Source organism: Grus americana, chromosome 15 (genome assembly GCF_028858705.1).
Source record: "Grus americana isolate bGruAme1 chromosome 15, bGruAme1.mat, whole genome shotgun sequence".
Lineage (NCBI taxonomy): Eukaryota > Metazoa > Chordata > Aves > Gruiformes > Gruidae > Grus > Grus americana.
This window is the reverse complement of record NC_072866.1, coordinates 11,079,249-11,095,093: the sequence shown is the minus strand read 5'-3', so window position 1 is coordinate 11,095,093 and position 15,845 is coordinate 11,079,249. Positions and strand designations below refer to the sequence as shown.

General features: G+C 56.9%; 1 protein-coding gene across 3 annotated transcripts; it reads left to right on the top strand.

The window, feature by feature from the left end:
- Positions 1-3,424: 3,424 nt before the first annotated feature.
- NATD1 (N-acetyltransferase domain containing 1) lies at positions 3,425-15,845 on the top strand. 3 transcript variants are annotated; one of them, XR_008579432.1, is made up of 4 exons: positions 3,432-3,710; positions 11,476-11,594; positions 12,420-13,857; positions 14,685-15,845. XR_008579432.1 is itself a non-coding variant. In XM_054843362.1 (3 exons), exons 1-3 carry the CDS (start codon positions 3,614-3,616, stop codon positions 12,534-12,536), a joined length of 333 nt encoding a protein of 110 aa, XP_054699337.1. In that variant the 5' UTR covers positions 3,425-3,613; the 3' UTR covers positions 12,537-15,845. The 3 variants fall into 3 exon arrangements, 2 of the variants coding, with proteins under 2 accessions (XP_054699337.1, XP_054699338.1); XM_054843362.1 differs by having other exon boundaries at positions 3,425-3,710; positions 12,420-15,845; XM_054843363.1 differs by lacking the exons at positions 11,476-11,594; positions 12,420-13,857; positions 14,685-15,845 and adding an exon at positions 4,707-5,166 and having other exon boundaries at positions 3,425-3,710.

Below are 15,845 nucleotides of genomic sequence, written 5' to 3'. Positions count from 1 at the left end.
ATGAGTGTAATTTTCTGGCTGAAATTCCTAGGGTGATCCATACAGGTACAAAGGAGAGGTTGGAGGGCTGGCGACTGCGGACAGCCCTGGTGAAATCACAGCTGGTCTGTCACAGCCAGTTCCCAGCTCTGCATTTTGCAGAGCATTTTGGATCAGTTTGAGGGCTGGGAAACCTGTCTCAAAACCAGACAGCTCAAGGGAATCACTGCAGGGGGGAAGGAGCTGGGTGGACTGGTGTCTGTGTGAGGACTGGTCCCTCAAACGGACCTGCAATCCAGCAGCGATGGCGTAAGATCCGTCAGCTGCAAATTGAAGCTAGAAAAGTTCAAATGGGAAATAAATTACAGGTTTTTAATAGGGAGAGCAATTACCTTCCCGAGAGACGTAGCAGATTCACCACCTTTCAAGTCTTTCAACACAGGCGAGGAGTCTTTCTAAAAAAACTCCGCTGCAGTTCAACCGCAGGGTTATTAGCTCTGATGCAAGAGCTGCGGATGTCACTGCCTGGGCTGGGCAAGCAGGAGCTGGGAGCAGAGCGGACCTTTCTGGCATTTAGCCGTGCAAATCTCTGAATCAACAACAGTATTTGAACTCCAGCCTGGCTGATCTGAATGCTTTTGGGCTGGGCCAGTGTTTGGGTGCAAGATTCAGGGGGTGCTGCTGCAGGGCAAAGCATCATTAGCACCTTTCCAAACCTGGAGCAGGACGTGGACCTGTGAGGACCGGTGGGACCAGCTTCAACACCCGCCCTCGGTGGCACCTGGGGGTGTCATTGCAAGCACAGGGCACGACCCTGCTCTCCCCAAGCACGTTGCATGCTACACCATTCCCCCGCCTGCATCCCCAGGCACAGCTGGAGATCGCTGCCGGCCCCAGCTGCAATTACAGGGGTGGATGAAACAGCCGCCCAGCTTCTCTTCACCGGGCGCTTCACAAGCAGGGGTTTGTCAGCTGCTCCGAGGCCTCCCGGTACAGGAGCGCTGCAGAAGCATGAATGGAAATTTTTGTATGTTCAGCATCAAAATCCGATGGGGTGGGAAGGTGCGGGGCTGGGGAGGGAGCCATGCGGGCTGCGAGGAAGGGACCGGAGGCAGCATGTGGTCACCTTCTCGGACCTGGCACATTCTGCTGGAGAAGTGTATCTGGGAGATCAGAGGCAGCTGTAATTGCTGGCCTGAGGCAGAGGGAATCATCACAGGCGAAGGCAGAGCAAAGCATCCCAGCAGAGCCCAAATGCTCCCAGAAATTTTGGCATGGGTGCTGGAATTTTGGCACCCCTGGAATGCCGCTCTGCATTTCCAGGGTGCTGTAGGTAAACCTGTGGGTTTGCAGGCTCTGGAAGGAAAGCCCGACAGAGGGAGGGACAGAGGGAGGGGGGCATCGCTGCATCCCAGGGCCAGACCTCCACAGACACGCTGGGACCTTTGCTGCTGGCGCTTGACACTCGACTCTTTGGTGCTGGCCCCTCACTGCAGGGCTGCACCAGGCCTGGTTTGGAAATGCATCCACGGCAGGACGGGGTGTCCCCAGTGTCCCCAGCGTGGCAATCGGGGGAATCGCCGAGAGAGCCAACGAGGAGCCCCTTACCTTTGTCTGTGCAAAACCTGCTTCTCCTTTTCTCTTTCTCCTAAGGCTTCCCAGCAAAGCAGCTGACTTTCCCCTGAGCATCACTGTGCGCTGGGGGGCATCGGCTCTCCCTCGCAGCTCCAAGTGGGGTGCAGATTAGGCCCCCCTCTCCATCTGCCCCAGGCTCCCCCCTGCCCTCGGGCTCACACCACTCGTCTCCTTCCTCCCTGCAAAATCGCATCCGTGCTTGGCCTGGCTGTTTGCAGCCTGTTTGCGTTCCCCTGCGTTCCCCTGCTCCGGGTGTTTTGCTGTTTTTATCTTCCCGCACAGCCATACGGTGTGGAAGCACAGGCGGAGCGAAGGCTGCCAAGGAGGGGATGAGGAGAAGGACAACATCTCACCACCGCCATTTTCTAGCCTTTCATGGAGGAGGAGGGTAACGAAGCCCTCTCTCCTAGCTGACACCCATTTCTGCGGGCCAGCGGGTGCCGCGGGGGTGCCTGTGCTCGACGGGAGCAGGAGAGTGTGACCCCGACAGGACAACGCCAGCACCCGGCACCAGCACCGGCCGATGGAGCAGCACAAACCAGACAAATCGAGTGGCCTCATGAATTAATCAGCTGATGGACTCTAACTCAGGGAGCAGGAGCCAAAGGGATGAGTAAACAAAGGCCAAGCTACACGAGATGGTATTTAGGTGCCGAGTAGGTGCCGGTGAATTATTACAAGTTCCAGATTAATTCTAGGTGTTGCTGCTTTTCCTGTTGCACAGGCAGCCACCAGCCTGCCCCACTGCACAGCCAGCGTGCAGACACCTCGGACAGGCCCAGCTCCTACTTCTGAGAGCTTTCGATTCAAATATATCGAGGTGTTGCTGCTACAGCTCCACTGGCATGGAGACAAACGCCCCTATTTCCTCCCGCAGTTTTTCACATGCTGGATACACTGGGGTTGTTGAGCAGACCCTGATGTACATGATGCGGTGTGTGGAAGCTCAAGTGCTTCTGTTTTTGAGGGTGCACTTAGTGCAACTGTCCCACAAACAGTGGTTATAGAATCTGTGTCCCCCCCAGGTGCCTGTGGTGTCCTGGGACAGCTGACCCACGAGGTTTCCATTGCTTTTGGGAGCGCTGGGATGAGCAGCTCAGAGCTGGCTGTTCACGTGGTAGCATGGCCACTCTGATGAGCCTCCTCGTGCTTTCTGGGGCTTTTTGTGCTGCACGGTGACGGGACATGGCATCGCCCCGCAGTGGGGCTGGACCCCCCTGCCCTGGGAAAGGGCCTGCTCCTGGGGGGGGCAGAGCATCGCATGGGGTCGTGACCTGGGGCTTCCACCACACCCCACAGCGTGAGTGCAGGGCACCAGCACAGCACCAGTGCACGTGTGCTGGTTCAGTACCAGTACAACAGGGCAGCAACAGCACAGCACCAGTACACCAGCACAAAGAACCAGTACAGGGCCAGGGTACCCAGTACCGTAACTACTGTAGAGCAGATAGCACAGCGGGGCAGTACCAGTGCCCCAGTGCTGGGGCCCGGCCCAGCACCGCTAAGCCCGTACGGAGCACCCGGTGCGGGACCGGTGCACCGCAGCAGCACCGACACAGAGCACCAGGGCCGCACCGCCAGCGGGTGAGCGTGAGCCCGAGCCCGAGCCCGAGCCCGAGCCCGAGCCCGTGCCCGTGCCCGTGCCCGTGCCCGTGCCCGTGCCCGTGCCCGTGCCCGTGCCCGTGCCCGTGCCCGCCCACGCGGGGGCGCCGGGGCCCGCCGCTCGGTCCCGCTGGGGTGGGCGGTGCGCGGCCCCTTTAAGAGCCAGACGGCCGTACCAAAACAAAACGGCGGCGCGGCCATTGGCTGGGGCGCGGGCACGTGGCGCACAGCTGGTTTCCTGCGGCCGCGCGCCGGTGGCAGCCCCGCGGCGCCCGCCGCCACGGCCCGGCCCGGCCCGGCCCCGCCGCCGCTCCCGTTCCCTCAGCGCCGCCCTCGGGATTCCGGGGCGGGACCCGGCGCTGCCGGGGCTCCGTGTGGCGTACGGCCCGGCCCGGCCATGGCGCACTCGGCGCCTCTCGGCCTCCTGGAGCAGGGCTGCCCGATCCAGGTGGAGCACGATCGGAAGCGGCGGCAGTTCACCGTGCGGCTGAACGGTAAGGGATGGGGGCCTGCCCCCCCCCCCCCGGTGCCCTCCCTGCGCTTCTGTCCCCTCGGTTCTACCTCCTAGGGGGGTCCCAGTACCCACATCCCCCCGTCTATTCCCCCCCAGCCCTCCTCCCCCTGTGCCGCTGTGTCCCACCGCCCCTTCCCCTGTGTACCCCCGCCCTGTGCCCCCCCCGATCCTCTTCTGACCCCTCCCGTGCCTTCCCCAGTGCCCCTGGTTCCTGCTGGTGCCCCCTATCCTTCCTGCCCCGCGACAAGCTTGGCCCAGGAGATCTGGGGGGGCTCTTGGCTCCCTGGGTTGGTGTTGGGGTGTGCAGCCCCGTGCTGCCCTGGGCAGGTCTGGGGGGGGCTAGCTCGGCCCCCCCCCCCCCCCCCCCCCCCCCAAGACTAGGTGTCTTTGGGCAACATGGAGGTGCCATGCCAGGTGGGGGGGGGGGGCCGCACCTCGGTGTGTGAGCTGCTCAGTGGCTTTTCTGGTGGGATGCCTGTGCGGAAGCCCCTCGGGGGTTTGGGGGTCCCAGATCCCCAGCAAACCGGGATCCTCCCCGGTTCAGTAGGATCCACAGCATGGAGCCACACTGCCACGAGGATCCGTGGGACAGGGGCTGCAGGGATCTGGTGATGCGGTGACCCCCCAACAGATGTGTCATGTATCAGGCAGAGTGAAGAGAAAAGTAGGTGCCACCGATGTTTGTTTATGGCATGCCAATTCCTTTCCAGCCATCCTCGTAATGGTTAATCCCAAATATTCAAAAATCCCAATGTCTTTTCCCTGTTTGTTTGTCAAGGCCAGAACCACTCTGGGGAAAACAGGCCGCCTTGCTGCCCTACAGAAATTGCAGGGTAGTTGCCTTTTTAAAAAATAAATTAAAAAAATGGGTAGTTCAGAAATTATACAGACCGTGGGAGGCATTCTCAATAAAACAACAGGAATAGTCTGGATTTTATTTTAGACTCTTCTTCCCCCCACCCCATTTTTATTTCAGCCACTAATTACAAAGTGCAGGCTGGAGGCTCAGCAGTGGTGGAACAAGGAAGGAGACGTGCGTGCTGGGTGCAGAGAAAACAATTTCGCCAACTGCTTATTTCAAACAGAGAGAGATCAAACGAGGTCCCAGGTGACAGGTCCACGCTGCCATCGCGAGACTGTAGCACGGCATCACTGTCGGCAAAGTTCATATGTGCACAAAAGAGAGAGCTGAGGAGTAACAGTTATTAAGGAAATGTAATCTTTTTATCGTGGTTTGCTGAATAAAACCTCTGCCAGCCACGCTGTGGGCTGAGTAGCCTTTGCTGGCTGAACATGGATGAAGTCGGATCAGGAGAGGGTGAGCTTTCAGAGTGCGAGAATCAACTGTGGGACACGTGGCAGGAGTCGTGTGTGAATTGGCACAAAACCCCCTGCTTCAGGAGGGCACCGTCGTGGCTCAGGGGAGCCACAGCCTTCCCCAGGGTTGTAGGTGGGTCCCAGTGATCAGGGTTGTGTTTCTTCTGGGAGTTCAGGGAGGCTGAACCCTTTTTTGCGAGTTCAGTGCCAGCCACCTGAGGAAGCCAAGCCGAGCAGTGTCCCAGCATGACGGTGTTCCTGCTGCTGGGCTGACTAACATCCACACGGGACAGGTGATCCATCTCTCCTTCTTGTTAGGCATTTGCTGATAATAGCCAAGCCCTGGAAGATGGTCAGAAGATAACCATGTCTGTGGGAATACGTGGCAGGGTGTTTATTTCCTGGGCCGCTATCTTCATTGCGCCTGCTCCTGGCACAATGAGCATCAGTGGTGCTGAATGCTCTGGCGGGTTTTCCCTGCTGCATGCAGGGGAATGGCAAGAAATGGGTCAGGCACAGATTTTAGCTTCGGTGTGACCCACATCTCCCTCTGAGAGCACTTTTGTCCTGTGTTACTGTGCAGAGATGAACAGCAGCCCGTGGGGCAAACCTGCAGTTTGCTGGTGGGCTCCAGGGTCAGCTTGTCTCTGGTGTCTCAGTCCTAACTTTAGCTGGATACTGAGCGTGGGTGATGCTCTGGGCAAACACAGGTGCATCGGGCTCATGGACCAAGGAGCCAGGCTTTGCTTTGCTCATCTCCAGTAATAGCTGCTCTCTGGGCTGATGGCTTCGTGGTTTACAGTAGTGTGATGTTGGGTAGAAAACTTTGCATGGTGATACTTTTATGGAAATCCTTGTAGCGAGAGGCCTGAGACACCATGAAAGCTGTTAACTAGCTGTGAAAGTGTTTCAGCACTCATCACCCTGTGTTTGCCTCTGCACCCCCATGTAACCCTGTGTTGGGACTCCCTCCTCGGATACGAGAAAGATGAATTGCATTTGGTGTTTCCTGGGTTGCCCCCTCTCTTCTTTCCTCTGAGCCCTCATTGCTGCATGTGGCTCCTAAACTTCTGATAGAAACAGCTACTTTACTTTAAAACATTCCCCTTTTCTTTGCATCCCAAATGCAGAAGCATTGAGAAGCTGGAAGTAAAGCTGAGTATAACCAGACTTCACTGAGCTGCGTTATCCCTGTAAGAGGCAGGCAGAAAGAAGCCCAACTGGATTTGTAATCTGTTAAGATGTGACTAACAGCACGAGCTACTCAGAAACCTCCTCGTGCAGCAACTTTGCTGGAAAATATCAATTTGTCAAAGCTAAACACTTCCATGGGAATCGTATAGGCTGGTTGTGTCAGGAATAGTTGGAGGGTTTTTTTGATCAGAGATAATTTCTGGTCAAAACAAGAAACCCAAAAGACCCCCACCCCAAAGCAGTCAGCCAGTCAGTCCAGCTGCTGGCACTGTTGCTTGGGGCAGGGGAACAGAACTTTTAGCAGTGGCTTCTTTGACTTCTTGACGCCTGTCAAACACATCAGGCTCCCCGGTCGGGAGATGGGCTCACCGCATGCACCGAGCGGCTCTGGTTCCTTGGGGATGTGCGGGCTTTTTGCACGCCTGTGTTCCCATTCACTCATTGTGTGGGTGCAGCAAGCCATACTTCCCAAACCTCCCGCTCCTCCCCAGCTGGGTTTGGGCAGGATCCAGTGATTGGAAGCTCCTGCTTTGCTGGCTGCTGATCTGAGTCTCAGGAGCTCCTTGTTGGGAGTCGAGGCTTGGGTTTATTAGGAAAACTGGAGCAGGTTGTGCCTTGGTGCTTTCCTCCCTGCTGGGGCAGATGCCCTCCAGGAGGGGGAAGCTGCTGAGTTTGCAGTAAGGATGAAGGGATCTGGTCACTGGACACTGCATCAAGATGTCCCCGCTCTTCTTCTGCGCCACAGTTGTCTTGAGAGAGCTCCTAAACAGGAAACTGCTTCAAACCAGAGTGCCCCCCCGCTGCCGCTCCTGCAAGTGAGGCCCCTTCGTGACGGTTGCGCCGTCTCCGCTCGGCGCTGTTATGCTCTGTTGTGTTTTCTCTCCGTAGTAACATGCCAGTGGCTCCCTGGGGAGCAAGGCCAGCCTGTGGTACAGAGTGAGCTCCAGCCTGGGATGCATGAGCTCCTCGGGACGTCTCGTCCTCTTGGCTCGCCCCACGCGCAGCTTTCGGCAGCCACCTTTTGGCTCAGCAACCAGAAGAGCCGAGCTGCCGTCTGCCTCTGGGCTTTCCTGGGTCTGAGAGTGGGAAATGGCACCAGCTTTCTCCATCCTTGCTCTCAGGGAATGGCTTTGCAGCAGTGCCCCAAGGAAGCTGGAGCTCAGGGGCTGCCTCTAAAGGCCGGCAGCTGAGTGCAGAAATTGGCCCGCAGGCAGCAGCCAGCTCTCGCCAGGCCCCTGCCCTGCTCCGGTCCTGGGCACACAATGGTGTATTATGAGCTGGGATGGGGAGAGGGCCTCAGGCTGGGGGGACGGGTCCTGCTGTGCTGCTGGTGCTGCAGTGTCCCCTTGCCGGGCAGGTACTGTGCACACCCCAGGAAAGAGGGTCAGTGAAGGATGGGCTGGAGCAGGTTGCCTGTGCCTTCCTTGGCTTGGGGCTCGGACAGGGCTCACTGCTTGTTTCCCTGAGGCTGATGAGCTGCCTGGCCTGGGGACTCGTGTGTGGCGGTGCGGTTGAGCCTGCGGTGTGGGGGCCTTGTCTGCTGCCCAAAGCTGCCTGCCCTGCTGGGGTGGAAGCTCTGTGCCACTGGTCCCGGTGGAAACCCTCCATGGAGAGCAAGTTTAGACCTGGTCCCTCTCACACCTCGTGGAAACGCTTCCCCTTCCCCGTGTACGCTGTGATTCGAGGGAGGGAGGGCTGCGGGCCAGCTGTGCTGCCATTGCTGCCATTTTCATTGTGCAGCCTCCTCTTGCTGTGCTGATTTGCATTGACTCAGACTTCCTTGCTTGCAGTGGCCTTGAAGCCGAGGTGCTGCCGGGGGAGTGTCCGCGAGTCAACATCATGATCTGGCTCATGGGCCGCTGTTCAGGCCGGCCGAGACCCGAGTCTGTTTTGCCAAGCTCAATCTGTGCTGGCTGATAAAATCACTGCCCCAGAGTCTAAGCAGACAAGACAGACAGACGGGAGGCCAGCTTGTGGTGTCCCTCTTTTGCCATGTTTTGGTGTGGTTTCTGCTTGTGCGCCCCCTCTCCTTAGGGGGGATCATGACAAGCTGGGGCTGGGCTGCTGCAGCGAGGGGTCAATGCTGCTTCCAGCTCCCCCGGCTTTGCAGCATTCCCTTTGGTGGGAGCAGCCCCCTGTGCCCAAGGCACCACGTAGCAGCAAGGCTTCTTCCAGCATTGTATTGCAGCGAGGCGCCTCCGCTCCCTCGTCTCATCCCTCTGGCCCTGGGGGGGGCCTCTTGGTGGGAAAACAAGGGTTATGCCTGGAGCTGCTCATGGAGAGCCCAGGAATAGTCCTGGTTTGGGGGTACAGCCTGCTTTTCCTGGAGGCTCTGGGTCCCACTGAGGACGGTGTGGAGAGGATGTGCAGAGCAGCTGTTTTTGAAGGAAACAGGCTTTCCGCCAGCCAGTCCTTCCCCTCCCTTTGCAAGCCATTGGCCATCTTCAGCCTTGCTCAGCAGAGGAAGAGGGATCTCGATCTCCAGGAGAAGCTGTTCCTGCAGGACTGTGCCGTGAGCTGGCATCACTGCGGAGGCAGAGCTGCTGGGAGCGCACAGCCCAACAGCAGACAGTGGAGAATCTAGGTGGGATGCTGTCTCACAAGACTGAAATCCTTTTGGATCCCGGCTTGTTTCTCCTTTGTTGATCAGAGCTTTTTCCCACCTCCAGCCCCCGTGGTGGTACAGTCCTGTGTGTCCAGTTGTGCCCAGCTTATGGGTTTGGCTTGGCATGTTCTTGCCCAGAGGGGCTGCAGGGGGTGTTCGCGGTGACCTTTAAACATAACCACTCACCTCTGGCTGTCCCCACGCATCAGCTCCTCCTGCAGCTCGGGTGCTCAGTTTGTGGCTCTGCATCAGCCACCATCCTGCAGCAGCTGGAGACGAGGGACTGGGAGATGCTCAGTCAGCACAGCACAGCCCCGGGGCTGTGCAGGAGTGGGGACACAGCAGCGATCTCCTCCCAAGCTGTAGGTGTCACCTGCAGGGCTGATGCCAAACCCTGTGGCACGAGTGTCCCTGATAGTGTGTGCTGGGTGGTTCAGGGTCCCATCCTGAGGTGAGCATGTACAGGTGTGTTTATGTATTGGGCTGAACCAGGATGTTTTTCTGAACTGGGACCAGTTTCCCACAGCATTGGCAGCACTGGCTTTCTCTGCAGAGCCAGTTGTAAAACCCTTTGGGCTCTGTGTGTGTTCACCTGTATGCTGGTGGTACCCTGCAGCTCCCATCCTGGCTGGGGTTTTGTGGTGCTACTGTGATACAGCGAACATGGAGGGGAAAGTCTGTCCAGGGCAGATCTGAGGTCCTCCAAACATTGCATCATCTTCTGCTTTAAAATGCATTTCTATGCGTGATACTTCTAACCAGATCATATATATAAAACTACATTAAAAAAAAAAAAGACCTTTTGCTCTGTCATCACTTTAAGTTTAAAACTAAATTCTTCTCTAAGCTTCAGGCAGAGGATATGGAAAGTTTTGGCCTGAGAGGAGAGCAGGGTGGAAGGACTGGAGCATGTGGAAGCCGCTGTTACAAGAGCATTTTACAGCCTTGGGTGCTGCCAGCTCTGCTGATGCCACCTCAAAGAGAGCTGCCACTGAATGTGTTGCTTCCAATGGGTGAAGGCACCTGGCTTTGCCTGTGCCTGACCTGGGTGGGCTTTCTCTTGAGGGAGATGGGTCTGTGCTGCTGGGAAAGAGCTGGGCTTGCAGCTGCTCCCTTGGCTTTTTTTGGGTGTCTGGATCCACACAGGGAAATGTTGCAGTTCTCCCTTTTTTTCCTAGCAAAGATTTGCAGCTGTAAAATGGGGCTATAAGATCTCATCTGCACGGGTCTTGGTAATGGGGAAGAGGTGAGCACCTCTTCAGCCCCTTCCCCACCCCGTTACCTCTGCCTGTCCCAGCAGTTCACCCCAAACCCTCTGTCCTGAGACAGAGCGGGGTGAACTGGAGGCTGAGAGGGGTAGGACTGATGTCTGTAAATACTTGGGGGAGAGGTGGCAGGGAGGGAAATTATTTATGTCTACCCAAGAACAATGTGGGCGCAAGAACAAGTGAGTGGAAACCAGCAGGAATAAACTCGGGCTGGAAATGCAAGGGTTTCCATCCAATGTAGGTGGATTGAGTCTCCATGTAAAAGGAGCAGGAACAAAAACTTGAACTGCTTTTCTTGAAATACAAAATTCAAGTGGGATAATTTCTAGTGCCCCTCAAATACAGGGATCAGGCGAACTGGGATGGAGTTGTCAACTGAAATGCGATAAAATAAAGCACATTGAGCTCAGCTAAAGCATATAGTTCAAGTGAACCTTGAGGCCCTTCACCCTCCAATAACCATTGGAGGGGAAGGAAAGTGTTCCATTATCTTAATTGAGCTTGTCTCTTTGATTGGAAGCTTGCATTTCTAAAACTCGCTTTTAAATACAGAAAGCCTCTAGAAATGAAATGTTTTCTCTTGTGCTGAAGACAGAAGCTTGAGTTTGGCAGACAAAGCCAGAGGGGTGTTATTAACTCTCCTCTGATTTACACGTGTGCTGAAACTTCTTTTTTTCCTGTAACTGAACTGCTGTGAGAAAGGTCAGGGTGTCACAACAGGAAGCCTCTGTGTGTGTGTGCATGTAAATGTGTGTGCACAAACCCCCTTGCATGCCTGTGTGCACTTTCCTGTGTGTTTGTAGGATTCATCTCTCAGCATCTTCCCCAAAATGTGTCTGTCCAAATGCTGCAACACCTGGCCAAGAAGCCCTTGTCCTGTTTTATATGCTACAACAAAAAACTCTGCTGTAGAGAGAAAGGAATCGGCTGTTACCTGGGTCAGCTTTGTCCTGTTCCTCCTCCTCCTCCTTTTGCTCACTCCCCCATCAACACATCCCACCCCTCCCCACCAGCTGCCTTCCTACTCTAAATGTGTTGTGTTGGCACATCGGCCCTTGATTCAGAGCTGGGTCAAAAAGGTCCAGGGGCTTGAAAAGCCAGGCAGACCTGCCTCTGCTCGCACCTCAGTGGGGGGGAGACAAACAATGACATCCAAGAATCACCAAAAGCAAAATCTCTGCTGAGACTACCCAGCGCCACAGCTATTCCCGTGGGCACAAGGAGCCATGCGAGGGCTGTTGGAGCAGTCCCAAAGCTGCCCGTCCTGCGCTGTGGGCTCCCCGGTGAATGGGGATAGGGGGCTGGGAGCCTGGGGCACCCCGGGGACATCCCAAGCCTCACCCCTCTCTCACATCCCTCAGGTTGCCACGACAAGGCGGTGCTGCTCTACGAATACGTGGGGAAGCGGATCGTGGACTTGCAGCACACGGAAGTACCAGACGCCTATCGAGGGAGAGGAATAGCCAAGCACCTCGCAAAGGTACAGCCCCAGCTGCCCCTTCTTCCCTGGGCAGAAGCTGTCGCTGTCCCAGCTGCAGCTAGAGACCCTGGCTGAAACAAGGCCCTGTTGCACTGGCATTGCACGCGTGCCTCACGGGAACCATCCCTGCTCCAATGGGAGACAGGGGCAGATGGAAATCTGTGGTCAGATATTCCTATTTCTGGCAGCGAGAGGGGCTGGGTGAGTGCCAGCACATCCAACCGCTCGCCCAGGCTCAGTCCTTTCCTGCAAACAGCCCTCATGTCCACCTTGCAGGGGCTGATGCAGCACCTCTCCTGGGGGCTGTGCCTCTCCTGGGGGCTGCACCCCTCCTCTCAAAGCTTTGAGGCCCTCGTGAGCCCTTCTCCTGCCTTGGGCCCTGCTTTTGAGGCCCGCAGCCATGCAGGGAGAGCTGAGGAGCCATGAGCACAGTGGTCAGGGGCTCAGTGAGGGGTGATGCTTTGGGGTTACAGCTGCTCCCTGGCCCTGTAAGCCAGGGCAAATGGGTGACAAAGGTGGCCTTTGCATGATGTGGCTGGGTCACCTGCAGTGCAGCATCCACCAGGCTGGATGCGTTGAGGGTTACCTGGGGGTCCTGCATGCCTCTGGTTAAACTGGGGGCCCTGTGGTGGCTGTGGCAGGATGGCCATGCTGTGTCCCCAGCCTTCTCCCTCCAGCTGCCTCGTGCAGGGGGTACATGAGGGCAACCTGCCACTTTCCCCAGCTGTGCGGGGTACAGGAGCCCAGACCTCCGGGAGGCTTTGGAGGAGAGCGTAGGCTGGGGGTGCTGGTTGTAACCCATCTGTCCTCTCTGGTTGGTCACAGGCAGCCCTGGACTTCGTGGTGGAGGAGGACCTGAAAGCTCACCTGACGTGCTGGTACATTCAGAAATACGTCAAGGAGAACCCACTGCCGCAGTACCTGGAACACTTGCAGCCTTAAGGCAGGACTGTTCTGATGCCAGCGCACCTGTCCCTGACTGTTCAACGCGGCCTTCACTTCTCTGCGGTCTCAGGAAACCCCCCTCCCATGCTCGCAATTCCCATTTTTTTAAGCACATCCATGTGGCGCATGAGTGTGGGTGTGACCTCCTCCTCTCTGCCCACGTGTGAGCATGGCTACTGCCCTTGGGCCAGGCTGGCTCTGGGCGCACGGTGCCCCCCGGTGCTCTTCTTCCCAAGCCAGGGGGTGGAAGAGGATGATTTTTCCACCAAACTCCATCACGAGATCAGAGAATGACTCACTCTGCACCTCATCCTCTCCCCTCCGCTTGGCGACAGCTGTGAACTTGCTGGGGGATGTTGGTTAGGGGTGCTTGTGGGGTACCAGCCTCCTTTTCCTCCCAGCAGCTGGGGGAGATGCTGTGGATTAAGCCTTGTGGGACAGAGGGAGGTGCTGGAGGAGCCCCAGCCCCATGGCACGTTCATCCCCTGCAGCATCTGCTGGGCACCAAGCCTTATCCAAGGGGGATATCCACGTGGGGCACAGATGAGAAGACATGGACCACGGTGGTGCCTCGGGGGCTTTGCTGCACCAGCTGTGGACATGCTGGGATGGTGACACCTTCGAGGCTAGAGACAGAAGCCACATGAGGAGTGGGCTTTGGCTGCGGGGGCCGTGGCAGAGCACGTGCAGAGGAAGAAAGGCGGCTGAGTCGCAGACGCTGCTCCCTGGAGATGCCAGCTCCTGCCCAGCCTTCTGTACATAGCCCCGGCATGGCATCCCCGCAGGGCTGCAGGCCGTTGTTCCTGTCTCTGCTCCCTGCTATCACTGTTGTCTGTGCTGGTGTGGACACAGCCTGCTGAGGAGAAGAGCACCAGCCCTGGCCTAAGCAATGAGGGGACATCCCGTGCTTTTCCAGGCACCAGGGTGGTTTCCTGCAGCTGAAGAGGAAGGCTTCCCCCATCTCCCTAGACTCCAGCTCAGCACTGCTGCCTGCACCCCAGATCGTAAGGCCTGAGCTGTCATCTCATCCTGAGAGCAACGGGTAAGGCCTCTGGGACCAGGTCCTGGCCCATCTCCAGGGCTCGATGCTAGAGCCAGCTGCCTCTGCCTGGATGCTGATCACTTCTCCTCACGGCCTTTGGAAAGAAGCCCCGGCTGAGGGCATTGCCCATCACTCACTGATCTCCTTGCAGCTTCAAGCCCTGGGCACTGGCAGCACTCGGCCAGCAGCAGGGAGGAACACCCTCACGTTGCACTGTTACCTCCACGGATGATGACCTCGTAGCACAGCTCAGCGTTGCCACAGACGGAGGTAGAGGTAACACTGTGATGGCAGGGCACCGCCTTGCCCAGGCTTTCCAGGGCCTGAGCTAGACCCCAGAGCATCTCCCCCCGAGCTCTTAGGATTTTGTGGTGTCCCGGGGCTGGGCTACAGTGGGGGAGATGGTGCTGCCGGCACACCAGCCCCAAGCAGCTGCTGAGGGCTACGGCCAGGCAGAAGGAGATAAAGAGCCTTTCACCTGGAGGCCAAATCCAGACCTAGCTTATCTCTAGGGACTAAAGTTTACAATCTGTGCCATGGACCGAGTGAAGCCCTGGTCAAGAGGCAGCTCAGCCCTCTCCCAGAGCCCAGCGCAAAGTCCGCAGAGGCAAAGGCAAAAGCTCCTACAACTTTCTGTCCTGGTTGGGTTGGTCAGAGATGGAGACCCTGGGACACCCTGAGCTGTTCCTCCTGGCCACCAGGTCGAGGCGAAGCCCTGCCACCTGCCTGTGCTTTTGGGCTGCCCACCACCAGCATAGCGCAGCCCTCTGCCCACAGGTTTGAGTAAAACCTCCCAAGCTCCATCCCTGCCCTGCCACACCGCAGGCTGCCCATGTCTGTCACCTGCCTGGGGAGGGACCTGTGCCTTGTGGCAGACTCATCTCCAGCTTGTGCTGCTCAGGAAAGGCATCGCGCTCAGCCCTGCCACTGCCTCGTGCTTCTGCCCTCTTGCTGCCTATTTCAACCTGGCTGCAGCCTTCAGGATGGCTTAGAGTGACTAGGAAAGGGTCAAAGGTAACGAACTAAAGAAAAAGGGGCTCCAGAAGAAATCTGGGCTGCTAAATGTTCACTCTCTAACATGCAAAACACACTTCAACATCTAGTTACAGGAGAAAGGCTGGCTCTGTTATAGCCAAGTGATGACAGAACTCTTCATCCCAAGGTGAAGCTGAACAGTCTCCTCTCCTGCAAGCCAAGATAAGACACCGTTGTATCTTTGTCACAGTGGGACGGGGTGCTTGGAAGAGATGTGTGCCTCGTTGCCCTGTGGGAGCAATAGCATGAGCTCAGTGCTGCAAGCGTCTGCCCTGGTTTTGTGCTCGCTTCCACTGTGTGATGGTTCCCAGAAGTACCCTGTCATGTCTGCCATGTGAGTGTGGCTTGCTGGAGGGTATGCTGCGGTCACTGCACCGGCAGCGTCCCAGCGTCCAAGCTCAGCCCCGGAGCCCTTCGTGCTGCTCTGGCAGGAACCTCGTGCTTCCCGGTGCTGGATCACAAGTGGCGATCACTGCCTTACATCAGGCACAGCACACAGTTTTGCTGCTGCTTCCCTTTGAGGTGCTACAATCCCTCTGGCGTCTGACCTGATGGAGATGTGTTCCAGTGTCCGTGCCAACCGTTTCACTACTGTACCCATCCTCCACCCTGGCCTTTCCTTCCCCGTGGTGTTTGATGTCAGCAAATAGCAATACCCACAGGTCACCAGCGATGCCCCGGTCCATGGTGCTCCTGTGATCTGGCACTGCCAGGCGGGAGATGGCATGGGGTCCCTCAGCACTGGGCAGCCCTCCCTCCTGCCTCTGCACCAGCCGTCCTTTCCCAGCTTGCCTCTGCAGGACGGAGCTTTCATAGTCCTACGCTGCCCCTTGGTGCTGGCTAAGCCTGGAGGAGTCAGGGATCCTGGACTCTTTCCAGCAAGGGGACTGTGGAAGTGGTTTGGTTGAATATTGAGGTCCCCAAACCCATTTGAACTACAGACCTTGGTGAGTGGGGACATGCAGATTGCTGTCAAGCCTGCTTCCACATCACCCAACTTGAAACACCCCCTCCCTCATCTGCTTTCCAGCGTTGTCTTCCTCTGTCCAGGGTTTCCATTCTGTTGAATTCGGTGGTTACAATGTGCCTTTCCTTCTCAGGACCTGTTACAAATGACCTTTCTGCTTTTGTTTATGTCTAACATTTATCTTTATCCTTCCCTCTGTCCTACTATAAAACATGAACATATTGCATGGAATACAATACAATAAAAAGTGTGGCTAAACTGA